The 23,340-nt window shown below is 37.0% G+C and overlaps 3 protein-coding genes across 13 annotated transcripts; 2 read left to right on the forward strand and 1 right to left on the reverse strand.

Annotated features, from left to right (window-relative positions):
• Positions 1–2,341: 2,341 nt before the first annotated feature.
• Positions 2,342–3,421, forward strand: LOC112785669 (uncharacterized). The gene is made up of 2 exons (XM_025829113.1): positions 2,342–2,594; positions 2,661–3,421. Exons 1-2 carry the CDS (start codon positions 2,342–2,344, stop codon positions 3,419–3,421), a joined length of 1,014 nt encoding a protein of 337 aa, XP_025684898.1.
• A 7,279-nt stretch (positions 3,422–10,700) lies between these two features.
• LOC112785670 (uncharacterized) lies at positions 10,701–14,764 on the forward strand. Its single transcript, XM_025829114.1, has 4 exons — positions 10,701–10,837; positions 10,954–12,115; positions 12,683–14,215; positions 14,267–14,764. Exons 1-4 carry the CDS (start codon positions 10,701–10,703, stop codon positions 14,762–14,764), a joined length of 3,330 nt encoding a protein of 1,109 aa, XP_025684899.1.
• A 2,606-nt stretch (positions 14,765–17,370) lies between these two features.
• Positions 17,371–22,577, reverse strand: LOC112784990 (sugar transporter ERD6-like 16). Of its 11 annotated transcripts, none has more exons than XR_003194120.3 (9): positions 22,462–22,577; positions 20,970–21,032; positions 19,927–20,057; positions 19,354–19,413; positions 18,693–18,758; positions 18,529–18,615; positions 18,290–18,309; positions 17,682–17,890; positions 17,371–17,556 (listed from the first exon to the last, which is right to left on the reverse strand). XR_003194120.3 is itself a non-coding variant. In XM_025828382.3 (9 exons), the coding sequence occupies exons 2-8, from the start codon at positions 20,989–20,991 to the stop codon at positions 17,842–17,844; spliced, it is 435 nt and encodes a 144-aa protein (XP_025684167.1). In that variant the 5' UTR covers positions 20,992–21,032; positions 22,462–22,577; the 3' UTR covers positions 17,371–17,556; positions 17,813–17,841. The 11 variants fall into 11 exon arrangements, 9 of the variants coding, with proteins under 9 accessions (XP_025684167.1, XP_025684170.1, XP_025684172.1 ...); XR_011878876.1 differs by having other exon boundaries at positions 17,813–17,890; positions 18,501–18,615; XM_025828382.3 differs by having other exon boundaries at positions 17,813–17,890.
• Between the last annotated feature and the right edge of the window lie 763 nt (positions 22,578–23,340).

A 23,340-nucleotide genomic window follows, 5' to 3' on the forward strand; every position in this document is an offset into this window, starting at 1 on the left:
GTACGCACGATTTCCAAAACCCCGCTCGTGCGTACGCACGAGCCAAAACACAGTCCATGTTCGGTGCGTGCGCACACTAGTGTGCACCCGCACACAAACCAGAAGTTCTGGGTTTGCTGCAACTTAAGAATATTCAGATTTTGTACATAACTTCCGACGTTCATAACTTCCTCTTCAAAATTTTATTTTCCACAAAATTTATACCATTTTAAGGCTTGTAAAACAATCTTTGATTTGAAATAAATTTCATTCCCATCCAAAATTTAAGGCTCCAATTATGGACCGTCGAAGATCGTCAAAAATCAAGTTCTTCATCTAAAACACCAAACCTCTATTTTTACCACATTTCCAACTCAAATCAAAATCTCAAGTTTTCAAACCAACCTCAAACAAATTGAATTTAACCCTCCAATTCTTCTCAATCGTTCCATTGCTCATTAACATACATATGCCTAAATTTCAATCCCTAGAATTCAAAAATCAACATAGTCTCAAACTTACTCATTAACATAGCATCATTATTCATTCAAATCATTATCTAATCAACCATCCACCACATTCGTGTCATTCAACATCACTCCCATTTATCCATAACACACATGGCATTAACTATAACTACCAAACATGCATCAACCATACAATTCAAATTATCTTAAGTCGTCTAGCCTAAGGTTTCACAAGACATTATATATTATCTACGAGAAACCAAAACCATACCTTAGCCGATTCCTCAGAAAATCCAAAGACACCTCAAGGTCAACGTTCCTCAAGAATTCACAGCCCCAAAACCTCTCCGAACAGAAATTCATCCACCAAGGTCCCACAATCAAGCTCCCAACATTATCAACATACTCCAATTCAACATTATTCAATCTAATTCCACAACATATCACTATAATCAACATTCAAGCTTTCTAATTCACTAATCAACAAGAGGTTTGAGGTTCTTATCTTACTCGTGTCTCAAATGAACAAAAATCCGCTAATTTTCGCGAGCTAATTTGAACCTAAAACACCAAAATCATATGAATCCTCAATTCCAACACCTCCAAATTCGAAAATGAGAAGGAAAGATTTGGGTAAGAAAAAGTAAATTTCTTACCAAATTGATTAATGGGCTTTGTAGAGAATTCCGACACGAATGCGTGACCACTGATAGCTCGTCAATCGGAGTTTCGGATTGAAAGATATGATGGATTAAAGTTGGAAGTGAATAGTAACCTCCAACCTAAGCTCTCTCTCGCTCTTGCACCATGTTCCCTCTTTCTCCCTGTGAAAAGGGGACTTGCATGCATAAGTAAGGCTGATTGGGGTTGGGTCTTGGGCCTAATATGGGTCTGGTTCGTTCGGTTCGATTTGTTCGGCCTAATTTTAGTCTAAATCTTTTAAAGTTAGTGTTAAAATTTATATTTTAATTATTTTTACCTTATTAATTATTAAATTTAATTTTTTAATTTTTTTAGATAATAATTAATTTATTGACTAATTATTTACTAATTTTACGGATTTTACTTTTACTGATTAAGGAAAATGATTAGACTTAATATGTTTAATTATTGAAGATTATTATAGACTTTATATTGTTGGGCTTTTTGCCTGTTTTGTTAAATTTTAAAACATTGAGGGATGAGGGTTGGTTTTATTGTTATTGGAGGGTATATATGTGCTGAAAGTGTGATTGTTAGTAGGACATGAAATATATATATTTGTTCGGAAAGAAAATTGAAATTTGAAATTGTAAGACATAAATTTTGTCCATCAAATATGAAATTGAAAAACAACATATGAATATAACCAAATTAAAAAAAAAAAAAGGAGAAACAAGACACCACAATGAGCAAAAAAATTAAATAAATAAAATAACAGAATTTAGGATTTTTCTAAAAATTTAAGCGTTTAAGATTTAGAATTTATAGTTTAAGAAATAATAAAGATCGATGAATTTTAAGGTTTAGTATTGATAGATTAGGATTAAAATTTAAAAATTAGAGATTAGTATTGATATATTAATGTTTAGAGATTAATATTAGTTGATTATAAATAATATAATTAATATACATTATAATATTATTATGATAAATAATATTATAATATGTATCTAATATAACTGACGTTATAATAATAATAATAATAATAATAATAATAATAATAATAATAATAATTAAAGTGAGGAGGATATTGGGTTTTATTCTTTTGAATTTTTTGTTCTTTTTTTTTTCGCAAAGTAATTTTTTGTTTTTTTAATTGAAATTTTTATTTCCGATGACAAAGGTGGTGGGTACTAACAAACAAACAATGTACATGTTGTAATTAAACAACATTTTGAATTTTGAATTTTGAAATGGAGAGGGGAGAGAGCGGGGGAGAGTCTTTGAGGGTGGCACAAAGCGAGGCTGCCGGCCATGCCGGCGAGAGCAATAAGGGGGAGAGTGGAGGTGGGCATGCATCAGGTGAAAAGGAGGAAATTAAAGGAGACAATAACAAGATTCAAGGTCAGCGGATATCGTTCAAAGATAAAGTTGTGGGTGCCTCAACAAGGAGATCTTTGGAGGTTGCTGATTCTCTTGATGGGGATAAGATGGCTACAGTAGTTGGTAAGTAAGGTGATTCGGAGATACCAACTGTGACGTTCACTGAATAAGCAAAGGAGATATTCGCAGAGCCCTACAAAGATGCCATCGTGATCAAAGTTCTTGGAAAAAACTTTAGCTATACGGCGATCACGCACAGGCTTAAAGGAGTCTGGAGAACCAAAGGAGGATATGAGATACTAGATGTCGGTTTTGGCTATTTCTTAGTCAAATTTGATCTCTTGGAGGATAGAGAAAAAGTTTTTCTTGGAGGACCATGGATGATTACTGGTAGTTATGTTGCGGTTAAACCTTGGAGTTCTTCATTCAGACCTTGTGAAAACACTTTTGGGTCTACCATGGTTTGGATAAGAATCACAGGTTTAAACATTAACTATTATCAAGAGAGAGCCATGAAAATGATTGCGTCAGCTGTTGGCAAACCGATCCGCATCGACTTAGCCACCAAGTCTGCGGAGAGGGAAAAGTATGCAAGAGCATGTGTGCAAATTAACTTGGGACTTCCAGTCATAAAAAAGATTCAAGTTGATGGTCATATGTATGACATAGAATATGAGCACTTGAATTTAATTTGTGAAAAATGTAGCTGCTTTGGGCATGTAACAAGAGAATGTGCGAAAGAGAAAAACAATGGCATTGGGAAGGAAACCATGGTGAAGGAGAAAAATTTGCCGTCACTGTTTTCGGTGGATAACAACGAGAAAACGGCAGAAGGTAGTCAAATTCCAGTAAAAAATCAAAATTTAACTTTTGAATTTGGAATTAATGCCAAATCAATTCCAATTATGGAGAAGCATGGAGCAGCGGGTCTTGTGCATGATAATTTATAAGAATCACGTATGGATAGGGATACTCAAGCAAAAGAGGGTGAATGGGTTACAGTTAGTAGAAAAGGCAAGGGAAAAGTTAGTAAAGGCCCCAATGTGGTGCCAAAAAAAGCCAATGTAGCGATATGCTCCAATTTAGTGAGTAAGAAATTTTCTTTTGGGTCTAATAACATGCATGCTGGATCCTCATCAAATGCAAAGGTGGAGTCTAAGGAAAAGAAAGATCCTCCATCCATGCTTGGCTCTTTGGGAACAACTCAGGTGGCTTTCAAGGATCAGAGTACTCCTTTTTTTTTAAAGCAGGGCACAAAAGGCAGCGTCCTATTTTACTTCAAAACTCACCTACTAAAGCATTGTCAACGGATTCTTGAGTACAAAAAGAGCTTGATAAAGCTAGTGCAACAACAAACTTGGAGAACCAACCTCAACAGAAGAATGATGGTTCTGCGGCGCAAGTCCACCAAAAGACAATTGGAGATAGGGGTCCATCAACGTGAGGTAGAATGATTATAAATTCCAATTATTTAATTTATTTTTATGGATTGTGACCATTTAAATATTATTAGTTGGAATGTAAGGGGGCGTCAAATAAGATGTCTCGGGTGCACTGTAAGGAGTTAGTACGAAAATTTCAACCAACTTTTTTTATTTTGGTGGAAACTCATATTGGGTTTGAAACTATGAAAGAATTTTGGGGGAGATTAGGCTATTATCCTGTAGGGATTGTAGATGCTGTTGGACATAAGGGAGGAATTTGGTTTCTCTCTGCTAATTTAAAATTTTCTTGTAAAATTCTTTGGGTTATGAATCAATGTGTAACTTTGGAAATTGATGGTGGTGGGCGAAGATGGATTTGCAGTGCAGTTTATGGCAGCCCTCAAGCCACTAATAGAGTAGAATTATGGAGTCATCTGCTTGATATTGGTTTGTGCATTCAGGACCCATGGGTGGTGGTTGGAGATTTTAATGGAGTGTTCATGAGGTGAAGGGGGATAATTACTATTCGACTCGCAGTAGTGTCTTTGCAAGTACTCTAGATTCTTGTGGTCTTTTTGATCTGACAACCTCTGAAAGACGGTTTACTTAGTTCCGTAAAATTCAAGGAAACAGAGAAATTGCAAAGAGATTGGATAGAGCTTGCTGTACTACAGAATGACTCCTTCTTTTTCCAGAAGCTTTTGTTGAAGTTCTCAGCCGTTCCCACTATGATCATTGTCCCCTACTTATCCGATGTCAAGGAGTTCCTATCAAGAAAGAAAACCGGCCTTTTAGATTCCAAGCGGCATGGGCAACGCATCCTGATTACAAGGCCATTTTTCAGAAATCTTGGAATAGTACAGACTTTGGCATCCATAGGAAGTTGTTGGGGTTCAAGAAGCTTCGTTGGAATTCAACTCTACGGTCTTCGGCAATATTTTTATTAAAAAGAGGGAATTGGAGTCTTATTTGAATTGTATTCAATGGAAAATAGAAGTTGATGATGATCCGATTTTGAAGCATAAAGAGGAAGAATTGAGAGCTGAGTATAATCTAGTTTTGGCCCAGGAAGAATTGCTTTGGTACCAGAAGTCAAGAGATCAATGGGTTCGGTATGGTGATAGAAATACTAGCTTTTTTCATATGCAAACCATTATTAGAAGAAAATCTAACAAGGTTCATGGGTTGCTGGTCAGTGATGGGTTCTGATCTGATGATCCGGAAGTTTTACAAAGAGAGGTTGTTCATTTTTTCAAAAATATTTTTTGCTCTACTGAGCCTGTTGAAGTTAATTGCATGGGAGAAATTCCTATGTCATCTCTTAGCCAGGATGCTTGTGATAATTTGTCTAAACCAGTAACAATTTTGGAGGTTAAAGAAGCTCTGGATAATATGAGCTCGTTCAAAGCTCCTGGGCCGGATGGTTTTCAAGTTTTTTTCTTCAAGGAATATTGGGATGTGGTGGGTCATGTGGTGTGGCGTACTGTTCAGAAAGCATTCTTAGGGGAGACTTTAAGCCATTCTTTGTTGGAAACTTTGATTGTTCTTATCCCTAAATGCGACCCTCCAACTAGATTGAAGGATTTTCGGCCAATAAGCCTTTGTAATGTAATTTATAAGCTAGTGACTAAAGTGCTGGTTAATAGATTACGACCTTTTTTGGATGAGATTGTTAGCCCAACTCAGGGAGGGTTTATACATGATAGAGGAGCGCCTGATAATATTATTGTGGCCCAAGAAGTTCTTCACTTTCTTAAGCGGACAAAGTCTAGAAAAGGAGCTATGGCTTTTAAGATTGATTTAGAAAAGGCTTATGATAGAGTTGATTGGAATTTTCTTGAGCACACTCTTGAATCTTTTGGCTTTCCTTCTCTAATTATTCGGCTTGTAATGAATTGTGTTCAGGCTTCAAATCTTTCCATCCTTTGGAATGGGAATAGATTGGGCAGCTTCCAACCTCGCAGAGGGCTCAGGCAAGGAGATCCGATTTCTCCTTATTTATTTGTTTTGTGCATGGAGAGATTGGCGTGCTTCATTTCCAAACAAGTTGACGAGGGTATTTGGGATGGTGTGGCTGTTTCTAGAGGAGGACCTAGAGTTTCTCACTTGATGTTTGCAGATGACCTCCTCATTTTTTGTAAAGCGAAGAAAAATCAAGTTCAGAATGTTGTGCACACCTTGGAGTTGTTCTACAAAGCTTCAGGTATGAAGGTTAACATTGAAAAATCTAAAGCTATTTGTTCTAGAAATATCTCTAATAGAAGGAAGGAAATGTTGTCTGGTGTTTCTTATATTTCTTTTACTAGTGACCTAGGCAAATACTTGGGGGTGAACCTTAATCATCCTTGAGCTGCTAGGTCTATTTTTTTGGACTCTTTAGAGAAGATCAAGAATAGGCTGGTTAGTTGGAAAGGTCGGCTCCTTAACAGAGCAGGCAGGCTTTACTTAATTAAATCTGTTGCTTCTTCTCTTCCTATTTATCAGATGCAAGTGACTCTTTTTCCTACTTCGGTTTGTAAAAAGATTGATTCTGTGCTTAGACAATTCTTGTGGAAGGGAAAGGCGGGGGAGCATTGCTTAAATTATGTCAAGTGGAGCAAAGTTGTCACTCCAAGAAAATATGGAGGCTTGGGAATCAGAGATACCCAGTGTGTAAATTTTGCTTTATTAGGAAAGTTTGTTTGGTAATTACTGCATAATAATGATAAGCTTTGGGTAAGAATTATGTTGGCAAAATATTTATCTGGGAGGTCTTGCTTTTCACCCAATTTTTCTAATAATGTTTCAAGCACTTGGCGAGCGATTTATAAGACAATAGAAAAGCTTCGTGATGGTTTTGATTGGTGTACAGGCAGGATGTCTCAATCCTTTTGGTATCATGCTTGGCGACCATGTGGAACACTAGCTCCTTTGGTTCCTTTTGTGCACATCTCTGATTCTCACTTGAAGCTAAAAGATGTCTGGTACCATGGACATTGGCGGTGGGATATTCTTTGCACAATGATTCCGGATGAAGTTAAACTTGATTTGATGCTTTTTGATCCTATCAAGCAGGCAGGAGATAAAACAGGTTGGTTTTGGACAAACTCAAATACTCTCACCTACTCGACTAAAAGCGGGTATGAATGGCTATTGAAAAAGAAATTTGGCTGGAACGATAATGAAAATTGGCTTTGGCTTTGGCGCTTGAGAATACCGGAGAAGATAAAGTGTCTGCTCTGGTGTTGTCTCAACAACGGAGTTCCCACAGCTAGTTACCGGTTTCAAAGAGGTCTTGCTACTTCTGATTTTTGTCAGCGATGTTATCTTGCTCTAGAGGATATTAACCACTGCTTTAGGACTTGCCAAAAAGCTCGTCAGATTTGGATTAGCTTAAATTTGGGAATGACCGCTGAGGACTCTAGTTTGGATTTTGTGTCTTGGATTAGTTCTAATCTCAACAAAAATGAGTTTCTCTTTGCAGCGGCCTTTTGGTGGATTTGGAGGGATAGGAACAATGACATCTTCCATCAAGATGATCCATGGAGTAAGGAGAAAATTGTTCACTTAGTTCAACATGCTACTCGCGATTTTTCTAAGGTTGTTACCAACCAAAAATATATTATTCCTTCCTCTTTACAATATAACTGGGAACCACCTCCAATGAATGTATGTAAAGTGAACTGCGATGCAAGCGTTTTTGAAAATGGGCAATTAGCTGGCTTTGGATGTATTATTAGAGACAGCATGGAAATTTGGATGAAAGGTTGTTCTGCCAGTATACCTCTTTCTAGTGTTCTCTCTTGTGAGCTTCATGCTATTTGAAGAGGGTTTGTTATGGCTTGGGATTGCGAGTGTAAAGAGGTCATATGTGAAACTGATAATCTTGATGCATTTCTTCTTGTTTTGCGAGGCACAATCAGTATGATTACGAATGACTCTGATCTGCTTGACAAAATCAAAGAGATGTTTCAGCGCAATTGGACAGCTACTTTAGTGCTCATCCAGCGTACAGCAAACAGAGCGGCTGATTTAATGGCTAAGACTGCTGCTTTAAACAAGCAGGTGTACCTAGAGTGGTTACAGCCCCCTAATAATTTAGACATTATTATTAGAGAGGAGTGCTACTCTTTCTCTTAGGTGTTTTTTCTTTGTGTTATGTTTAGTAAAAAAAAAAAAAAAACAATGTACATGATGTACAAGAAGAGAGAGAGAGTAATAGAGTTTGCTGCATCTTTGAATTCATGTGTGGCTTTTTTATTGATTTTCTCCTCTTTTTATTCAAGAAAAAGCTTTTTTATCATAAATAATAAAAATGATAATATGTATATTAATATAAATAATATTATAATAATTTTATAAATAATAATATTAAAAATAATTATAATATTGATATGAATTTAATTTGATTATTTTAAATTATAAAATAAAATTTATAATTTTATTTATAATATTTTTGTGTAGTTGCGTTAATTTTATGTATAGAGTTTAAATTTTATGTATAGTTGAGTCATATGTTAATGGACTCTAAACCCAGTAGATTCTATACTAACATCTTAAATGTTTTATTTATAACAAGAACTAACATCTTAATTTTACCTACCCTCTTGAAGCCTTCTTCTTATCCTTTTAACATTTTCCAAAAAGCCCAACAATATAAGGCCCATGATTATATTGAATCATTAACCATGTTAAATAATAAATATAATCACCCTTCTTAACAATTCAATGCCATATGGTTGATAGGAAAACTTAAGTTTGAACATACGTTGTAAAAAATTTCTCCAAGAGTGGAGCCTCACGCTCTCCAGAAGTGGAGTTACACTGCTTCGATAAGCGAAGCTCTTAGATCAAAATTATAACTTAAGTACAGTTCAAATATAAGTCTGAAGATAATCACGAACAATTAATAGAAACAGAGAAAGGTATACAACCCAACAAGGCTAGTCATGAAAGGCATAGAGAATGCAGCCATGGAAGGGGACGTCCTAGACCTAGAAAAATCTCCAGCTCAACATGGAGACAACACAGATCAGAAGCTAGTCGGCCGGGTGTTGACGGAAAAGGTGCTAAACACGATTACAGTGAGCAAAACGATCCTCAATATGTGGGGAGATCCAAAGGGGCTGGTGATCACCAATGCAGGATCAAACTCCTTCATCTTGAACTTCAAAAGTCAGGAGGAAGCCAGAAGAGCATATGAAGGTGGACCATGGAGAATAGAAGGGCATATGCTAAGTCTGCAATGGTGGAGCTCAAACCTGTCCATAGATGAAGTAAACTACAATCAGCTTCCTATTTGGGTCCAAATACATGGTTTACCTTATGATAAAATTAACATTAAAAATGCTGAGAAAATAGGAGCCATAGTAGGGAGAGTGATAAGTGCAGAAGATCCCTTTGTTGAGGGAAACATGCTTAGATCTTTTCTGAGGGTCAGAGTGAAGATAAACATTCAAGCACCATTGAAAACTGGATTTTGGTTTAAAAGGAATGATGGAAGCCATTCATGGGCTGAATTCAAATACGAAAAACTGTGTGATTATTGTTATAAGTGTGGGAGGATTGGACATGACAAAAGAGCATGTGAGGAGGAGCTACTGAGATCATTATTAAACCCAGAAATCCCTAGATATGGGCCTGAACTCACAACTCCAGGGCTGAGATCAATAGAGAATGAGGCAAGAAAGGCAGGGATAAGGAGGAGGAAGGAGGAACAGAACAACTGGGTGGAGGAGCTATGGGAGGCGCGTGAAAGAAGCTGGCAAGGGAGGGAGTGGCTGAAAAGACAAGCACAGAAAGACAGAGGGGAGTCAGGCCTAAGAAGTGTGAGAAGCTCTCAAGCTAGTGCCTCTGCCAAATCTTGGGACAGATTAGCAAATCCACAAGAACAAATGGGGGAGAGACAAGTGGCAATACAAGAAGTGCAAGATTAAGATAAAGGGGCTGATGATTATAGAGTGAACGGTGAGAAGCACAATAATAGCTTTGGTTCAAAAGATGATGAGACAGCAAATCACAAAAAAGGAAAGAAGGAAGAGGCTACCCCACAAAACCAGCAGGCCAGTGAGTCAGTATCAATGGGAAACGTGAAGGAGGCCAAAGGAAAAGAAAAGGCAGAATACAATGTGGAGGATAGCAGCAGGATTCCTAGGAAGCATAAAGAAAAAAGTGGGCCAAGCATAAAAAGAACAGTCATTACAAAAAGAGGGGCATGGGCTTTCACTAACCAAAGGCCCAATAGAAATAGACAACAGGTTAGAAGTGGGCCAATTGAAGAAGAAAGGAACCTTACCATTAGAGAATTATTGAAGGAGTTCAACAAAAACATGGCTGAAGAAAAAAGAAAAAAAATCACAGAAGAAGAAGTAGAAGAGGAGGCCCACAATAGAAACAAAATGGACATAGATGGATTAATGAGAAAATACAAAATAAATGAAAGAGAGTCAGAACAGAGAGGCAAGCAGATAGTCACAGAGAGCGAAGGAGGCTTCTATTATGTAGAACTAGCAGAAGAAGAAGAGGAGATAGAGCAGAAGAACAGCAAAGCAATAGTAGTGGCCAGAGAATATGAAATAGAACTTGTTCAAAGAATGGAGGAAAAATTACAGCTTAAAAGAGGAAGAGAAGAGAACCCACTGGAGCAGACTGCAGGATTTGGGATGGAAGAAAAGGAAGCCACGCAGATGTGGAGGGCCAATAAGAAGAACAAATGGAGCAGAAAAGCAACAGAAGGAGGAGCTCATGGGGAAGGACCACAGATCAGACATGACTTGGAAGACTCAATGGCTGAGGAGGCAGGCCTACACATGCCCCCAACTCAACCATGAGCATAATAAGCTGGAACTACCACGGGGTAGCGGCTCCCGCGACAGTTTCTGAACTGCACAGCATGTGCAAGCAACTAAAGCCTGCAATAGTATTTCTAATGGAGACTAGAGCTAGAGAAAGTACTATTAAGAAGTTAAAAAAAAAAGATTATATTTTGAGCATGTATTTCACATAGAACCCCGGGGGCTGTCCGGAGGGCTATGCCTTTTGTGGAATGAAATATATAATATTAATATTTACTTTTGGAGTGATAACCATATAAAAGCCCGTATTGATGATAGAAAAGGAAAAATATGGGAGTGCAATTTCATATACGGAAACCCATGTTTTGGAAGGAGAAAAGAGCAATGGAGAGCTATCACAGTGAACAACAACAACAAAGGGGAACCACAACTATTCATTGGGGATTTCAATGACATTTTAAGCCAAGAAGAGAAAATAGGCCTACATCCAAAGCCACAAAGTCAGGTAAGGGAATTCAGGAAGTTTGTAGATATGAACTATCTTATGGACTTAGATATTAAAGGAGGAAGATTCACATGGTTCGGAAATCCGAGGAATGGATTTATCACAAGGGAGAGGATAGATAGGGCATTAGTTAATTGGGAATGGAGAGTCTTATATCAGCAGGCATCACTCAAAGCTTTGCCGGCTATTAGTTCTGATCATTGCCCATTAGTGTTGGACATAAATCAGGTTCAAAAGATAGATAAGAGCTTCAAATTTGAGGCATTTTGGACCGATCATGAGGAGTGCGAGGATATAGTAAGAAAGGGATGGGAAAAGGAAGACGTCCAAGGATGCGCCTGGAAAGGAATTACAACAAGAATGGAAAATTGCAAAGAGGAGCTTAGGAAGTGGAGCAGGAGGACAATAAAACGAGCAGACAAAGAAATTCACAAGCTGAAGGAGGAACTAAAGAAGCTACAAGATTCAGATTTAACACAAGAGAAGCAGGAGAAAACACAGCAGATAAAAGAGAATATAGCTACATTATGGAAACAGGAGGAAAAATATTGGGGGCAAAGAGCCAGGTTGAAATGGCTAAAATGGGGAGACAAGAACACATCTTTTTTTCATGCCACAACCATTCAAAGAAGAGGAAGGAACCGAATCGAAAAGCTTAGAAATGAGGCGGGCTCATGGATAGAGGATAGGAAAGAAATTATGAAGCACATCGAGGAACGATTTGACGCGCTGTTTACATCAAGCAACAACACGAATTGTGAATCAGTCATAAGAAATATTCCAGTAAGAGTCACGGAAAGCATGAATAGGGAGCTGATCTCAGAGGTCACAGAAGAGGAAATCCGAAAAGCAGTTTTTAGCATGGGCAGCCTCAAGGCTCCTGGACCAGATGGCCTGAATGGACTATTTTATCAAAAACACTGGGAGATAATCAAGAAGGAAGTATGTGCAGTAGTCAATTTTTTCGGAATGGGTTCTTGCCGGAAGAGATTAGCGAAACTATAGTAGTTTTAATTCCAAAGGTCAAGGATCCGGAAGATCTCAATCAATTAAGGCCAATAAGTTGCTGCAACTTTATTTACAAAATCATAACTAGGGTCATAGTGTTGAGGCTGAAAGGGCTCCTCTAGGAGATAGTGTCCCCAACCTAGAGTGCTTTTGTGGGAGGAAGACTCATACAAGATAATGTAGTTATTGTTCAAGAAGTTTATCATAGCCTAAACAAAAAAAGGAAGAGAGGGATCGCAAATCATGGCAATCAAGTTGGACATGAACAAGGCATATGACAGGCTTGGATAGGATTTCCTTGAAAAGGTGCTCATAAAACTCGGGTTCGCTGAAAAATGGGTTGAGTTGGTAATGAAATGTGTAAGGAGTGCAAGTTATAGGGTAAAGGTTAATGGAGAGCTATCGAAGAGGATCAAGCCTCAGAGGGGCCTTAGATAAGGGGATCCATTATCCCCATACCTTTTCATTTTAGCAGCCGAGGTATTCACGATCCTAATGCAGGATGCAAAGGTGAAAGGCAATATAACAGGTCTTAAAATAGCCCCAACAGCTCCAGCACTTACTCACTTGTTGTTCGCAGACGATTGTATCATATTTGCGAAAGCGAATGAGGAGGAGTTATTTCAGATTATAATCGTGCTAAATGAATACACAGAGGCATCCGGACAAAGGATCAATATGAACAAGTCAGGCATTTCCTTTGGAAGCCAAGTATCGATACAAACGAGGGTAAATATAGAAGAGATTTTAGGAATGAAAACATGGGACACGCCAGGAAAATACTTGGGGTTACCATCTATGTGGGGAAGATCTCACAACAAGGCTCTAGCATGGATTGAAGAGAAGATCATGAATAAACTAGAAGGATGGAAGGAAAAGTTGCTGAATCAAGCAGGCAAAGAAACACTAATAAAGGCTGTAATTCAGGCAATGCCATCATATATCATGAACGTCTTAAAGTTCCCTAAGAGTTTTTGTAGGAGAATTTGTGCAAAGGTAGCAAGATTCTGGTGGGCAGCATCGGGGAAGGAACGGGGCATCCATTGGAAGAAATGGGACAGCATTACTGAGAGTAAGAGAGATGGGGGACTGGGGTTCAAGAACTTGGAAAAGCAAAATACTGCCTACCTTGCAAAACAAGCATGGAGGGCATTGAAGAACCCGAATGCAATTTGGGTACAAATCCTGAAATCAATTTACTTTCCGGGCGGCAACTTTTGGACAGCGAAGGGTAAAAAGGGCGCGTCATGGGTCTGGAAAAGCATACTACATGGAAGAGAGCTACTAAGGGAAAACGCAAAATGGAGCATAGGAGACGGTTCCAACGTCAGCATTTGGAAAGATAATTGGATTGCTGGAAGGAGCGGGCCTCTGAATACAAACAGCACAGATGATGCGAGGGTAAAGGATCTCATTGTAAGTGGGGAAGGGTGGAATAAAAGGAAGATTGAAAGCAAATTCTCCCAAGAAATCTGCAAAGAGATTCTTAGCACCCCAGTTAGTGTAATGAACAGAGAGGATAACCTGTATTGGCCATGGAGGGAAGATGGAAACTACTCAATAAGAACCGGATATTATGCTGCAAGGAGAGTTGGGCAAGGCATGAAATTTGGAAATCCATCAACAAGTGAAGATAAAAGAGAGATATGGAAGGAGGTGTGGAGAATGGAAGTCCCACAAAAGATTAGAATGTTTCTATGGAAAGCATGTCATGATATATTACCAGTAGGCTCTAACTTATACAAAAGAAAAATGGCATCAGATCCAGTCTGTCAAATATGTTTAAAAAGTTCAGAGAGAGTAGAACATGCACTACTACTATGCAATTGGGCCAGGGCAACATGGTTCGGAGCGGAATGCCAATGGACCCCAACAAATGAGACAGTTACCTCAATCGGGAATTGGATGGTCGAATGCATAAAGAAATTGAGAGCAGGTGGTGGAGGGGACCAGGAGAGGAGAATCAGCAAACTAGGATTTCTCATGTGGGAGATATGGAAAACGAGGAACAACAAGCTATTTCAACAACAGGAGGTAAATCCTAGATGGACAATTTGTAGGGCAACAGCACTAGAGGCAACATAGTGGAAACTAGTAGATAAACAGCAGACACAGAAAACAGAAGTAAATAGGAGCAAAACTAACCTGCTGAAATGGAGACCTCCCCCTGAGAACTGGTTGAAAGCAAATGTTGACGCAGCCTTCAAGAAGGATATTGGAAGAGGTGCAATATCTGTGGTAATCAGAGATCATAAGGGGAGGATCATATTAGGTTTCTCAGGAAAAATTCAGGCCAAATCAAGTATTGTTGCAGAAGCTCAGGCTATAAGGCAAGCATTGATCATAGTGAACAATCTACAAATAGGCAAAACTCTAATAGAATCTGACAATTTAAAGCTAGTTCAAGCAATTAAATCTAACACAGCTTTAGGTGAGGCGTTGGCCATAATCCAAGACATTCATATTTTAATGGAAAGCCTACCTGAGAAGGGAATAACGTGGACCCCCAGGAACGGAAAGCAGTGGCCAAAGCAGCAGAAACAGACACATTACAAGCAAATTGGAGCATCAAACCACCTATAGACATACAAAGCATCATTACAAGAGAGGCTCAGATGTGAAGCAACAATTACAAAAGAACAAAAAGAAGATTGTAATAAGGCAGATTGGAGGTGCTTGAACCAGGCAATGAGAGAGGAAGGTTAGGGATTCATCCAGATCATCAATGATCTGAGACAGAAGATCAGCATGCAACCCAAGACGATTCTAGTTCACAGATGGTGCTGTGGGATTCGGAGGCAGAGGGGGGCAGTGTGGTTTTAGGGGCTGCGAGCTATGGAGGTCGCAGAATCCAAGTCCTTGGTAACGACGGGCTGCGAACTACGGAGGCTGCGGAACCCGAGTTCTGGGCAAGGGAGAAAGTGGGTCGGAGAGGGATCTCCTTGCTCCGAACTTCTGTCGGGAAGAAGGTGGGACGAATCTGTGCTAGACGGCGAGGGAAGGCGATGTTGGGGAGGCCCGGGTACTGCTGAGGAGACAAGGTGGTGGGGGAACCCGTCGTCGTCCTCAATGCGGTGGCGCCAGCACCATGCATGGGTCGCCAGCTAGGTGCAGAGAAGATCCTCCATAATCTTCTTACTCTCGCGGCAAAGAAGACAGGAAAGGCTCGAACCAGGTCACAAGATAGGAAAGGCAGGTTTTATCCAGATCCTAAATGATCTGAGACAGAAGATTTGCATGCAACCCGAGGCGATGCTGTTGCAGAGTGGGCGCTGCGGGATCGAGAGGCAGAGGAGGACCAGGGCGGATTCAGCGGCGGCGACCTATGAAGGCCACGGATGCCAAGTTCTGGGCAAAGGGAGCGCAGTGTCGCTGATATCCAGGCTGAGGCTTCGAAGGGAATTTGGCGTGGGGTTCTCTCACTGCTCTAAATTGTGAGGGGAAGTAGTGTATTCGAGTTTGGCTAGATGGGGTAGGAGGGCGCTGTCGAGAGATCCGGCTGCGACTACGGTGACAAGACAGATTGACGGCGGCCAAGTTTTCGAAAGTCCTCAGCGTTCTCCTTCCGGCGGCGTTAGCAACCATGCAGGGGTCAGATTAGTTCGCCGGCTAGCTGAAGAGGAAGTACCAGGGCGCAGCACAGGCTGATTCGAATCTCTCACTCTTGCGGCAAGGGTGACATACACCCATGGATAACGGGTCGGTTCGGAGGCATGGATCTCTGTTCTGGACCCGGGCTTTCTGTTGGCCCGGGTCCCCGTCCAAAAAAAAAAAACAATTCAATGCCTCATCATGACCAAAAAAAAAAAACATTCAATGCCCACGTGATGCAGAGCAAAAGTAACATAAAAAGTATTGACAGTCTTCGGACCTTGTCTCTCATAATGAGCAGTTGTTATTCTATGGCTTTGACAGCACATACATATATGTGTAGAAGAATTTTTCTTTTTACATTATAGAGCTCGCCTATGTATAATGTGCCTCTAGGAGTGGCAACGGAGTGGGTAAAGGTGAATTTTTACTCTATCCGACCCGTCCCGCCGTACTACAACCCGCATAGAACCCGCTCCACTTCTACTCGTGAGTAGTAAAACGTTAAATCCTAATTCGCCCCTGCAGTTGTTATTCTATGGCTTTGACAGCACATACATATATGTGTAGAAGAATTTCTCTTTCTACATTATAGAGCTCACCTATGTATAATGTGCCCCTAGGGGTGGCAACGGGGTGGGTAGGGGCAGGTTTTTGCTCTGCCCGACCCCGTCCCGCCGTACTACAACCCGCATAGAACCCGCCCCGCTTGTATCCGTGGGTAATAAAACGTTAAACCCTAACTCGCCCCTGCGGATACCCGTCCCGCCCTACCCGTCCCTATAATTATTAAAATCCAATAAATAAAACTAAATTTCAAAATTTATATAACCATTATCACATACATAACATAAATTAAAGTAAAAATTTAAATATGATACAATATTATTAATCATTTACTAATTATTTTACATATATTATACATATTATATATTAAAATTATATATATTATATATATAGCGGGGTGGGTAGGGGCGGGTATTACCTAAACCCGACCACGGTTCGCCCCGAGCAAGTAGGGGCGGGGTAGGTACCCGCGGGTTCGGGTGGTATTACCATCCCTATGTGCCCCCACTTTAAATTTTAAATGTACTACAATAAAATAGTATTTTGACGACGCTTAGTGACGGCTTTTATTGTTGGTAAATTTTTTCGCAACTGTTAAAAAAGTGTCACGAATTTTAGCATTGCCATATGACATAGTGACAATTTTGGACTACCATTGGAAAGATGTGTCGCTAAATTATTTGTGACGATTTTTTCACTAATTTGTAACACTAGTCAATGTGTTTTTTATACTATATTTCGTGACGGCTTAAAACCGTCACTAAGTTAATAAATTATGTGATAATTTCTCTTTATATTTTGTGACTTTTTAAATTATCACAATATTTTGAACGACAGTTTGAAACCATCACTATGTTACTAATTTCTATAAACATCCCCAATCTCTCTGGTATCAAGTTTCTTATTTTTGAATACTTGTGGCATTTCAAAAATGCCACAATCTTTATAGCAGCATCACTTTTTGTTTGATTTTTACCAAAATTATTTTCATTGTAAATAATAATAATTTATATATATGTATACAAATACTATAATATCAAAAATTTCCTTCACAAAAGTAGAATTCCACAAAAATACCAACATTGTATTTCAAAACATAAAATAAAAAATAAGAGAAAACTAAAAATAAAGAAAAATCCCTCTGGGATCTACAACATTTAGTTCAAGGTGTTCATCTTCTTCCTCTTTGAATTGCATAAGCCTTCTCCTTTTAATACCTGCAATAATATAGAAAAAATAAGAAAAAACTGAATATATGTCAATTCAGCAAATTGTTGAGTATTACACTCTAAACAAATTGACCTATAAATATGAAAATTTTATCAAGGATGTTAGAGTCAACCAAAAAGATAGAATCAACCCAAAAAGAAGTGATTCATCATCATCAGCTCTAAGTGATTTCAAGTATTCAACTATTGAGGCTACTTGGCTTTGATGTTGAAAACGCTTTCATAGTTAGAGAAACTGCATTACATTGCACGTCATCTGCCGGCCTCTGAGAGTCAATAGCGACACGTTCTATAGTCGAAGTGACAATAATTTCTTCTATTCCTGAATAAATCAATTTACAATAGACCATTTATGCACCAAGCTGTTAATTAATTTTGAAAGAAAAACAAAACACAATCTAAACATGCAATTGCTTCCTAAAATCATGCACTACTTGGCCAGCAGCGGCAATGTGATTCTCTTTATCAACCAGGGCACTATCCAACTGCCTCACATTTAATTTCAAGATCAAGTTGGTGAATTTCATATAAACCAGAAGGAATCATTACATTAGACAAAAATATAAGTGTATATCAACAAAATTCGGCATGAGATGTCTTTTCATCCTTATACATACATGTGCAGAAGAGATTTATATTCATCACACAGATCTTGTAGAAGAACTAAGGTAGGAAATTGTGCTGAAATGCTAGAAGAACAAGAGAAAAATGGGAGACTGACCTGTTCGCAGAGCGCCAGAACTGCACATTAAAGAGAACAAGCATGTAAGAAGACAATTTCAACTCACACAAATGCATTAAGTAAATCAAAGAGGAAGGTTTAGGTGACAATTAGGAATAAATCATATCCACAAATTAGCAAAATCAAATGCGTTAAGACACTTGCAAAATAAAATAATTATATAAAGTAATTATCTTTCAAATATGATTACTTGCTATACAAATGTATAATTAAGTTACATCATCTGCCTCTTGACATATATCAGCATCTTTTCCACAAAGTGTTCTCAATGCTGCCTCGAATTCTTTTCCTCGGTCTCTCTTCACCTGCAGTCAATTTTTGGTCAGTATTCTCTGATGTTTTCACTTTTGAATGACAATGTAACTGAAAATTAGTTTCTTACCAGCCATCTAGGAGACTCTGGAATGATAAAAAAGACCCAAAAGCAACACAAAAGTGGGTATGAGGCCTGCAAAAAGGTGCAAACACTAACCTATTGAGTCTTCCAGCATAGTATCTTAAGTTTCAATTTCTAATCTTTTCAGAATTAACATTCAAATAGGGAAGTAAACTAACCAATTAAAGCTAAAGTCTTTCATGAGAGTACATTTCCAATTACAAATGAAACAGATACTGCACCACAAATCATGAACTACAATAATTTCAAATGTCCCAGTTTGAGTTCCCTTTTCTTTACCTTACAGTAATTTTTATCCATATATTAACATGGAGCCAAATGCACTCCAAGACAGAAAAAATGGAAGATCCAACAGTAGAATAATTAATTAATAATAGTAATAAATATATTATTAAATAACAACAACAAACAAAAAAATGACAAGCATATTCTATCCTATGAAAAAAATTATAAATATAATACACAAATTCAGATATAGCAATAAAGCTTCTATGTCTCTGTATCACAATTTCAGAATTACAATCTAAAATAAAATTTTCTTCATTATTTTCTTTTTCCTTTTATGATTTTTCTTTTCCATACACGAAACCTAGCTAAGAATCAATCATAGTAAAGTGAATTACAGCTGTAGGGTGACAGAACAGACCTTCAGAGCTTCACCATGGAGAACTAGACTTTCATTTTCTCGCAAAGATCGATTCAGCAACTTGGAAAAGTCAAAGTTCCAAATCCAAATAAAAAAACAAATTAAATATAGTCAAAGCTCCAAATCAAATGAAGCAAAGCAAACGTGTTTGAAGTCTGCATTACTATTTTGTTTCAAGTTTTGTTCATTCGAACTTCAATTACACAATAAACTAGTTAGCTATTGTAATAATAAACTTTCCTATTCAATTCAATCCTATATGCTACCTTTATATCTCTTACCTATTATTAGGATAAGAAACAATGATTTGCTTTTAAGAATTAAAATAAAAGTACAAAAGAATTATTACACACAGCAGCAGAGGATTAATTAAACATATAAATTAGGAATATATGTACACCTTATTCTTTCTCATAAAAAGCTTTTACATTTTCATGACTCTCAAACTATATTGCAGGACAAATATTAAGTTTACAAACAAATGAATAAGAATTTCATGATTGCACAAACCTTAAAATTGAAACTTAACATACAGTAAGATAGAGACTCAAAGGAATAAGCATAAAGGTTTACCTTGATTTCCTTAGATGGACGAAGCATTTCGTCGAACAGGTCAGATGCATAAAGACACAAATGCAAAAGTTCAACCATAATTGTTTCACTTAGCTGCTCTGTTCGTGATGGGGAAAGAGAAGAAAGGTTTGCTAGGAGGGCAGAGAAGATGATGGCATGTCGAACAGATTTCACAGTAAGTATAATTCGAACTACTAAATACTAATGGTAACCATTATTTATTGATTTAAATGTGCTGACCTTAGAGCTCTTGTACATTAATTATTTCAAATAAAAATAGAGACGATAATTAATAAAGTATACCAATCCAACGAACAAGAAAGAAGCAATATGAGATACTAAATCTTAAGATTTAAGATCCTTTGTTAGGGACCAAACAATAAGCAGTCTTGGTTTTCTTATTAAAAAAATAAGAAAAAGACATGGAAGCAACCTATAAAAGTCATCAATACTGTTATAAAGATTCAGGCCAATGAATATATTATTATTAAGAAAGAGGCTGAAAGTTAATTAAGTTTTATACTAGTTAACTAGATGAAGAACAAATTAAAAACAATAGTCCAAAAAGTTTAATTAAAAAGGAAAAGTTTAATTTATTATTTTATAATAATTATCAACATTCCAAGATATATACATGTAATTTTCTAGTTCACCTGGCCCTTATTATTTTATTTCAGTTTACATATATAGCTAAGATTTTCTGTTTTGAAATTATTGAAACTTATGGTTTGAAATTGACTATTTTACTAGCTAGTGGATAAATGATCATGTCCTACTGTTAGCTAGCAACAGCAAAGTAATTCAGTAGCAAAATAATATAATAGACTAACCACAAAATTTAACCATAAAAGGACAATTCACTATTGCTTCCAATCTCAAAAATTTAATCATAAAGAGACTAACCACTATTTTATGGAAGGCATCAGTTGAAACAGTATAACTTTCTAGCCATATAACTAATCAGATGTAAATTGCTGATATAAATATATTAGAGAAGTAATTCAAAGCTCAATGAGTTAAAGAACATATAATAGTAATTTTACCTCCCTGTATGCACGAATGCATTAAAGAAGTGGCTCCTTAGCCTTGAGGTTACTGTTTCCTTCCTGCTTTGCAAAATAACACCAAAAATGATTTTTATACCTCATAAAAGTAAAATCCTAGATATGTACTAAGGCTTAGAAACTAGTTTGAGATATGTACCATAAAATTTTTCTATTGCCATCATGCTCTACAAGCCTAAAACTTAATTTCTTACAGCATAATTAAGTTATTTTCTTTCTTTTTATTTCTTTGCTTTGGCTGACAAATGTCTACAGTAAATAGAGAGACAATCCATCAAAAGTAGATATCACAGAAATTAAGTTTTAGAAAAATTAGATACAAAAAATCAGCGAGAAGATGAAGGAACAGCCACTAAGTTCATGAATCAAATTCTACTTGTCTTTAAAGCAAGAACTAGAATAAGTCAAGGGCATTATCATTAAATTGGTCCTTCTAAGTCAAACAATTCATTCATTAAACAAGAGAATTTAGTATGCAAACTTTACCAACCAGAAATAGTAAAACCAACTAGAAATTTGGTTAAAGCATTTCATCGAACATGTTGAGTGCTATTAAAACTCAAAAGAAATAAGAGAATTTAATTAACCAGAAAAATAAGATTTGAAATGCACCAAACCGTCAATTACAAAAATTGAACAAAATTGAACCAGAAATCGAAAGAGCAAATGAAGAATTGAAAATCGCACAACTGCATAGAGGTTGATTGAATTGCTAGTAAAATTAAAATGAAATCAGAGAAACAAGGAGGGAAAAAAAAATCTACGTACCCTTACAATATGTGATACGTGATAGGTGAATATGAAGATTTATCCCAGAATATAACAATTAGGGGTGGCAATATGTATCCTACCCGCGGGTACCCAACTCGACCCCACCCGATCGGGTAGGGTTGCCAACCCGATCCGTAGCGGGTAGGGTAGGATGCGGATAGGGTTCTCGTGCGGGTCGGGTAGGGTGTGGATTGAGCCTCAACCCTACCCGACCAACCCGCACTCTATATATGTTTATGTTATATACTTATATAAAAATATGTTTTAAGTCGATGTTGAATCAAAGACCTCTCACTAAATGCAAAAGATCCTTAACCACTAAAAGAAAATTATTAATTGATAATTTAATTTTTTTTTTTACATAAAAATCAGTTCTATTTCAAATTATCATCAAGTTATATAATAATGTTGTATATTTTTTGTAACCCGCGGGTAGGGTCGGGTACCCGCAGGTTAAGAGCGGTTAGAATTAGGGTTGGGATATTCTCAACCCGCAGGTAGGATAGGGTTGAGTTTATATAAAAATATCAACCCGCGAGTAGAGTTAGGATTGGATCAAAACCGTACTCTACCCTACCCATTGCCACCCCTAATAACAATCCTAACCTTTAAATTCAGTCTTTGAAAAAAATCAAAATCATTATCAAATCAAATAGCGAAGGGACGAGGAAGAAAATGAAGAATATAAAGAACCTTATACCCAACAATGAAGAAATCGGAAGAAGGAACCTTGTCGGAAAAAGGTTCTACCAACACTCTTCCTGGTGGTGAAGGGCGCAGCTAGCTTGAGTAGTAATTTCAATGGCTAAAAAATTTAGATACCGGATGAGTGATATAGCTTAAAATTATAATTTTTGACGGTTTTTTTTGTGTTAAAAAATAAAAAATATTTAGAGTACACAAATTGGATCAATTTGTACTCTCTAAATTAAATGATTTTATATTTTAAAAAAATACTACAATAATTCACAATTTAAAAAAATACTTTTATTAATCTAATATTAAAAAAAATGAATTTCAATCGCAACAATTGAAGAAGGACAAAGTAAGTTTCAGTGCGGACCAATAAGCTAACTATTAGATCAAGCCAATTTAATTAATCGTATTTACCTTTTAAAAATGAAAACGGTTGACCGTGATTAACTTAACGTAGCTAACTTGTTTATTTAGAATAGTCATGACCCCACTACAAATAAACTAAGCCCAATTTTTAAAGCCCTAAATCGGCTAGCCCCTAAATCCACTTTTTTATTTTTTTGTTATTTTGACTATTAGTTAACCTAATCAACTTTAGTTCTTGTGCCGTCATTCTCTTATTCTCTTAAATTCTCTTCTTGGTTTCATATTTTCAACCTTCTTTTTCTATTCCTTATCTAGTGGTCATCTTCTTTTCATCAAAAGGTAAATTTTTAAATTCTCTATATTTTTTATATAATTTTCTATGATTCTATATATCTTTCAATTTCATTATTTCTCTTTTTAATATTTTTAATTACAAATATTAATTCAAATAATTATAATTTAAATATTAATCTAATTTTTAATTCTTTTCATAGTTTATATATTTTATTTTATTTTC

Source organism: Arachis hypogaea, chromosome 20, assembly GCF_003086295.3.
Source record: "Arachis hypogaea cultivar Tifrunner chromosome 20, arahy.Tifrunner.gnm2.J5K5, whole genome shotgun sequence".
Taxonomy (NCBI): domain Eukaryota; kingdom Viridiplantae; phylum Streptophyta; class Magnoliopsida; order Fabales; family Fabaceae; genus Arachis; species Arachis hypogaea.

Coding starts and splice junctions, on each gene's coding strand:
- LOC112785670 (XM_025829114.1), top strand. CDS start 10,701: ATGAGCATAATAAGCTGGAACTACCACGGGGTAGCGGCTCCCGCGACA. Junction 12,116..12,682: donor GGGAGATAATCAAGAAGGAA/GTATGTGCAGTA, acceptor ATCCTAATGCAG/GATGCAAAGGTGAAAGGCAA. Junction 14,216..14,266: donor AGCTATTTCAACAACAGGAG/GTAAATCCTAGA, acceptor GAGGCAACATAG/TGGAAACTAGTAGATAAACA.
- LOC112784990 (XM_072230130.1), bottom strand. CDS start 20,991: ATGCATTCGTGCATACAGGGAG. Junction 19,414..19,926: donor GTCCATCTAAGGAAATCAAG/GTAAACCTTTAT, acceptor GACTTTTCCAAG/TTGCTGAATCGATCTTTGCG. Junction 18,310..18,528: donor TATGTCAAGAGGCAGATGAT/GTAACTTAATTA, acceptor TTTAATGTGCAG/TTCTGGCGCTCTGCGAACAG.
- LOC112785669 (XM_025829113.1), top strand. CDS start 2,342: ATGGAGAGGGGAGAGAGCGGGGGAGAGTCTTTGAGGGTGGCACAAAGC. Junction 2,595..2,660: donor TAAGATGGCTACAGTAGTTG/GTAAGTAAGGTG, acceptor AGATATTCGCAG/AGCCCTACAAAGATGCCATC.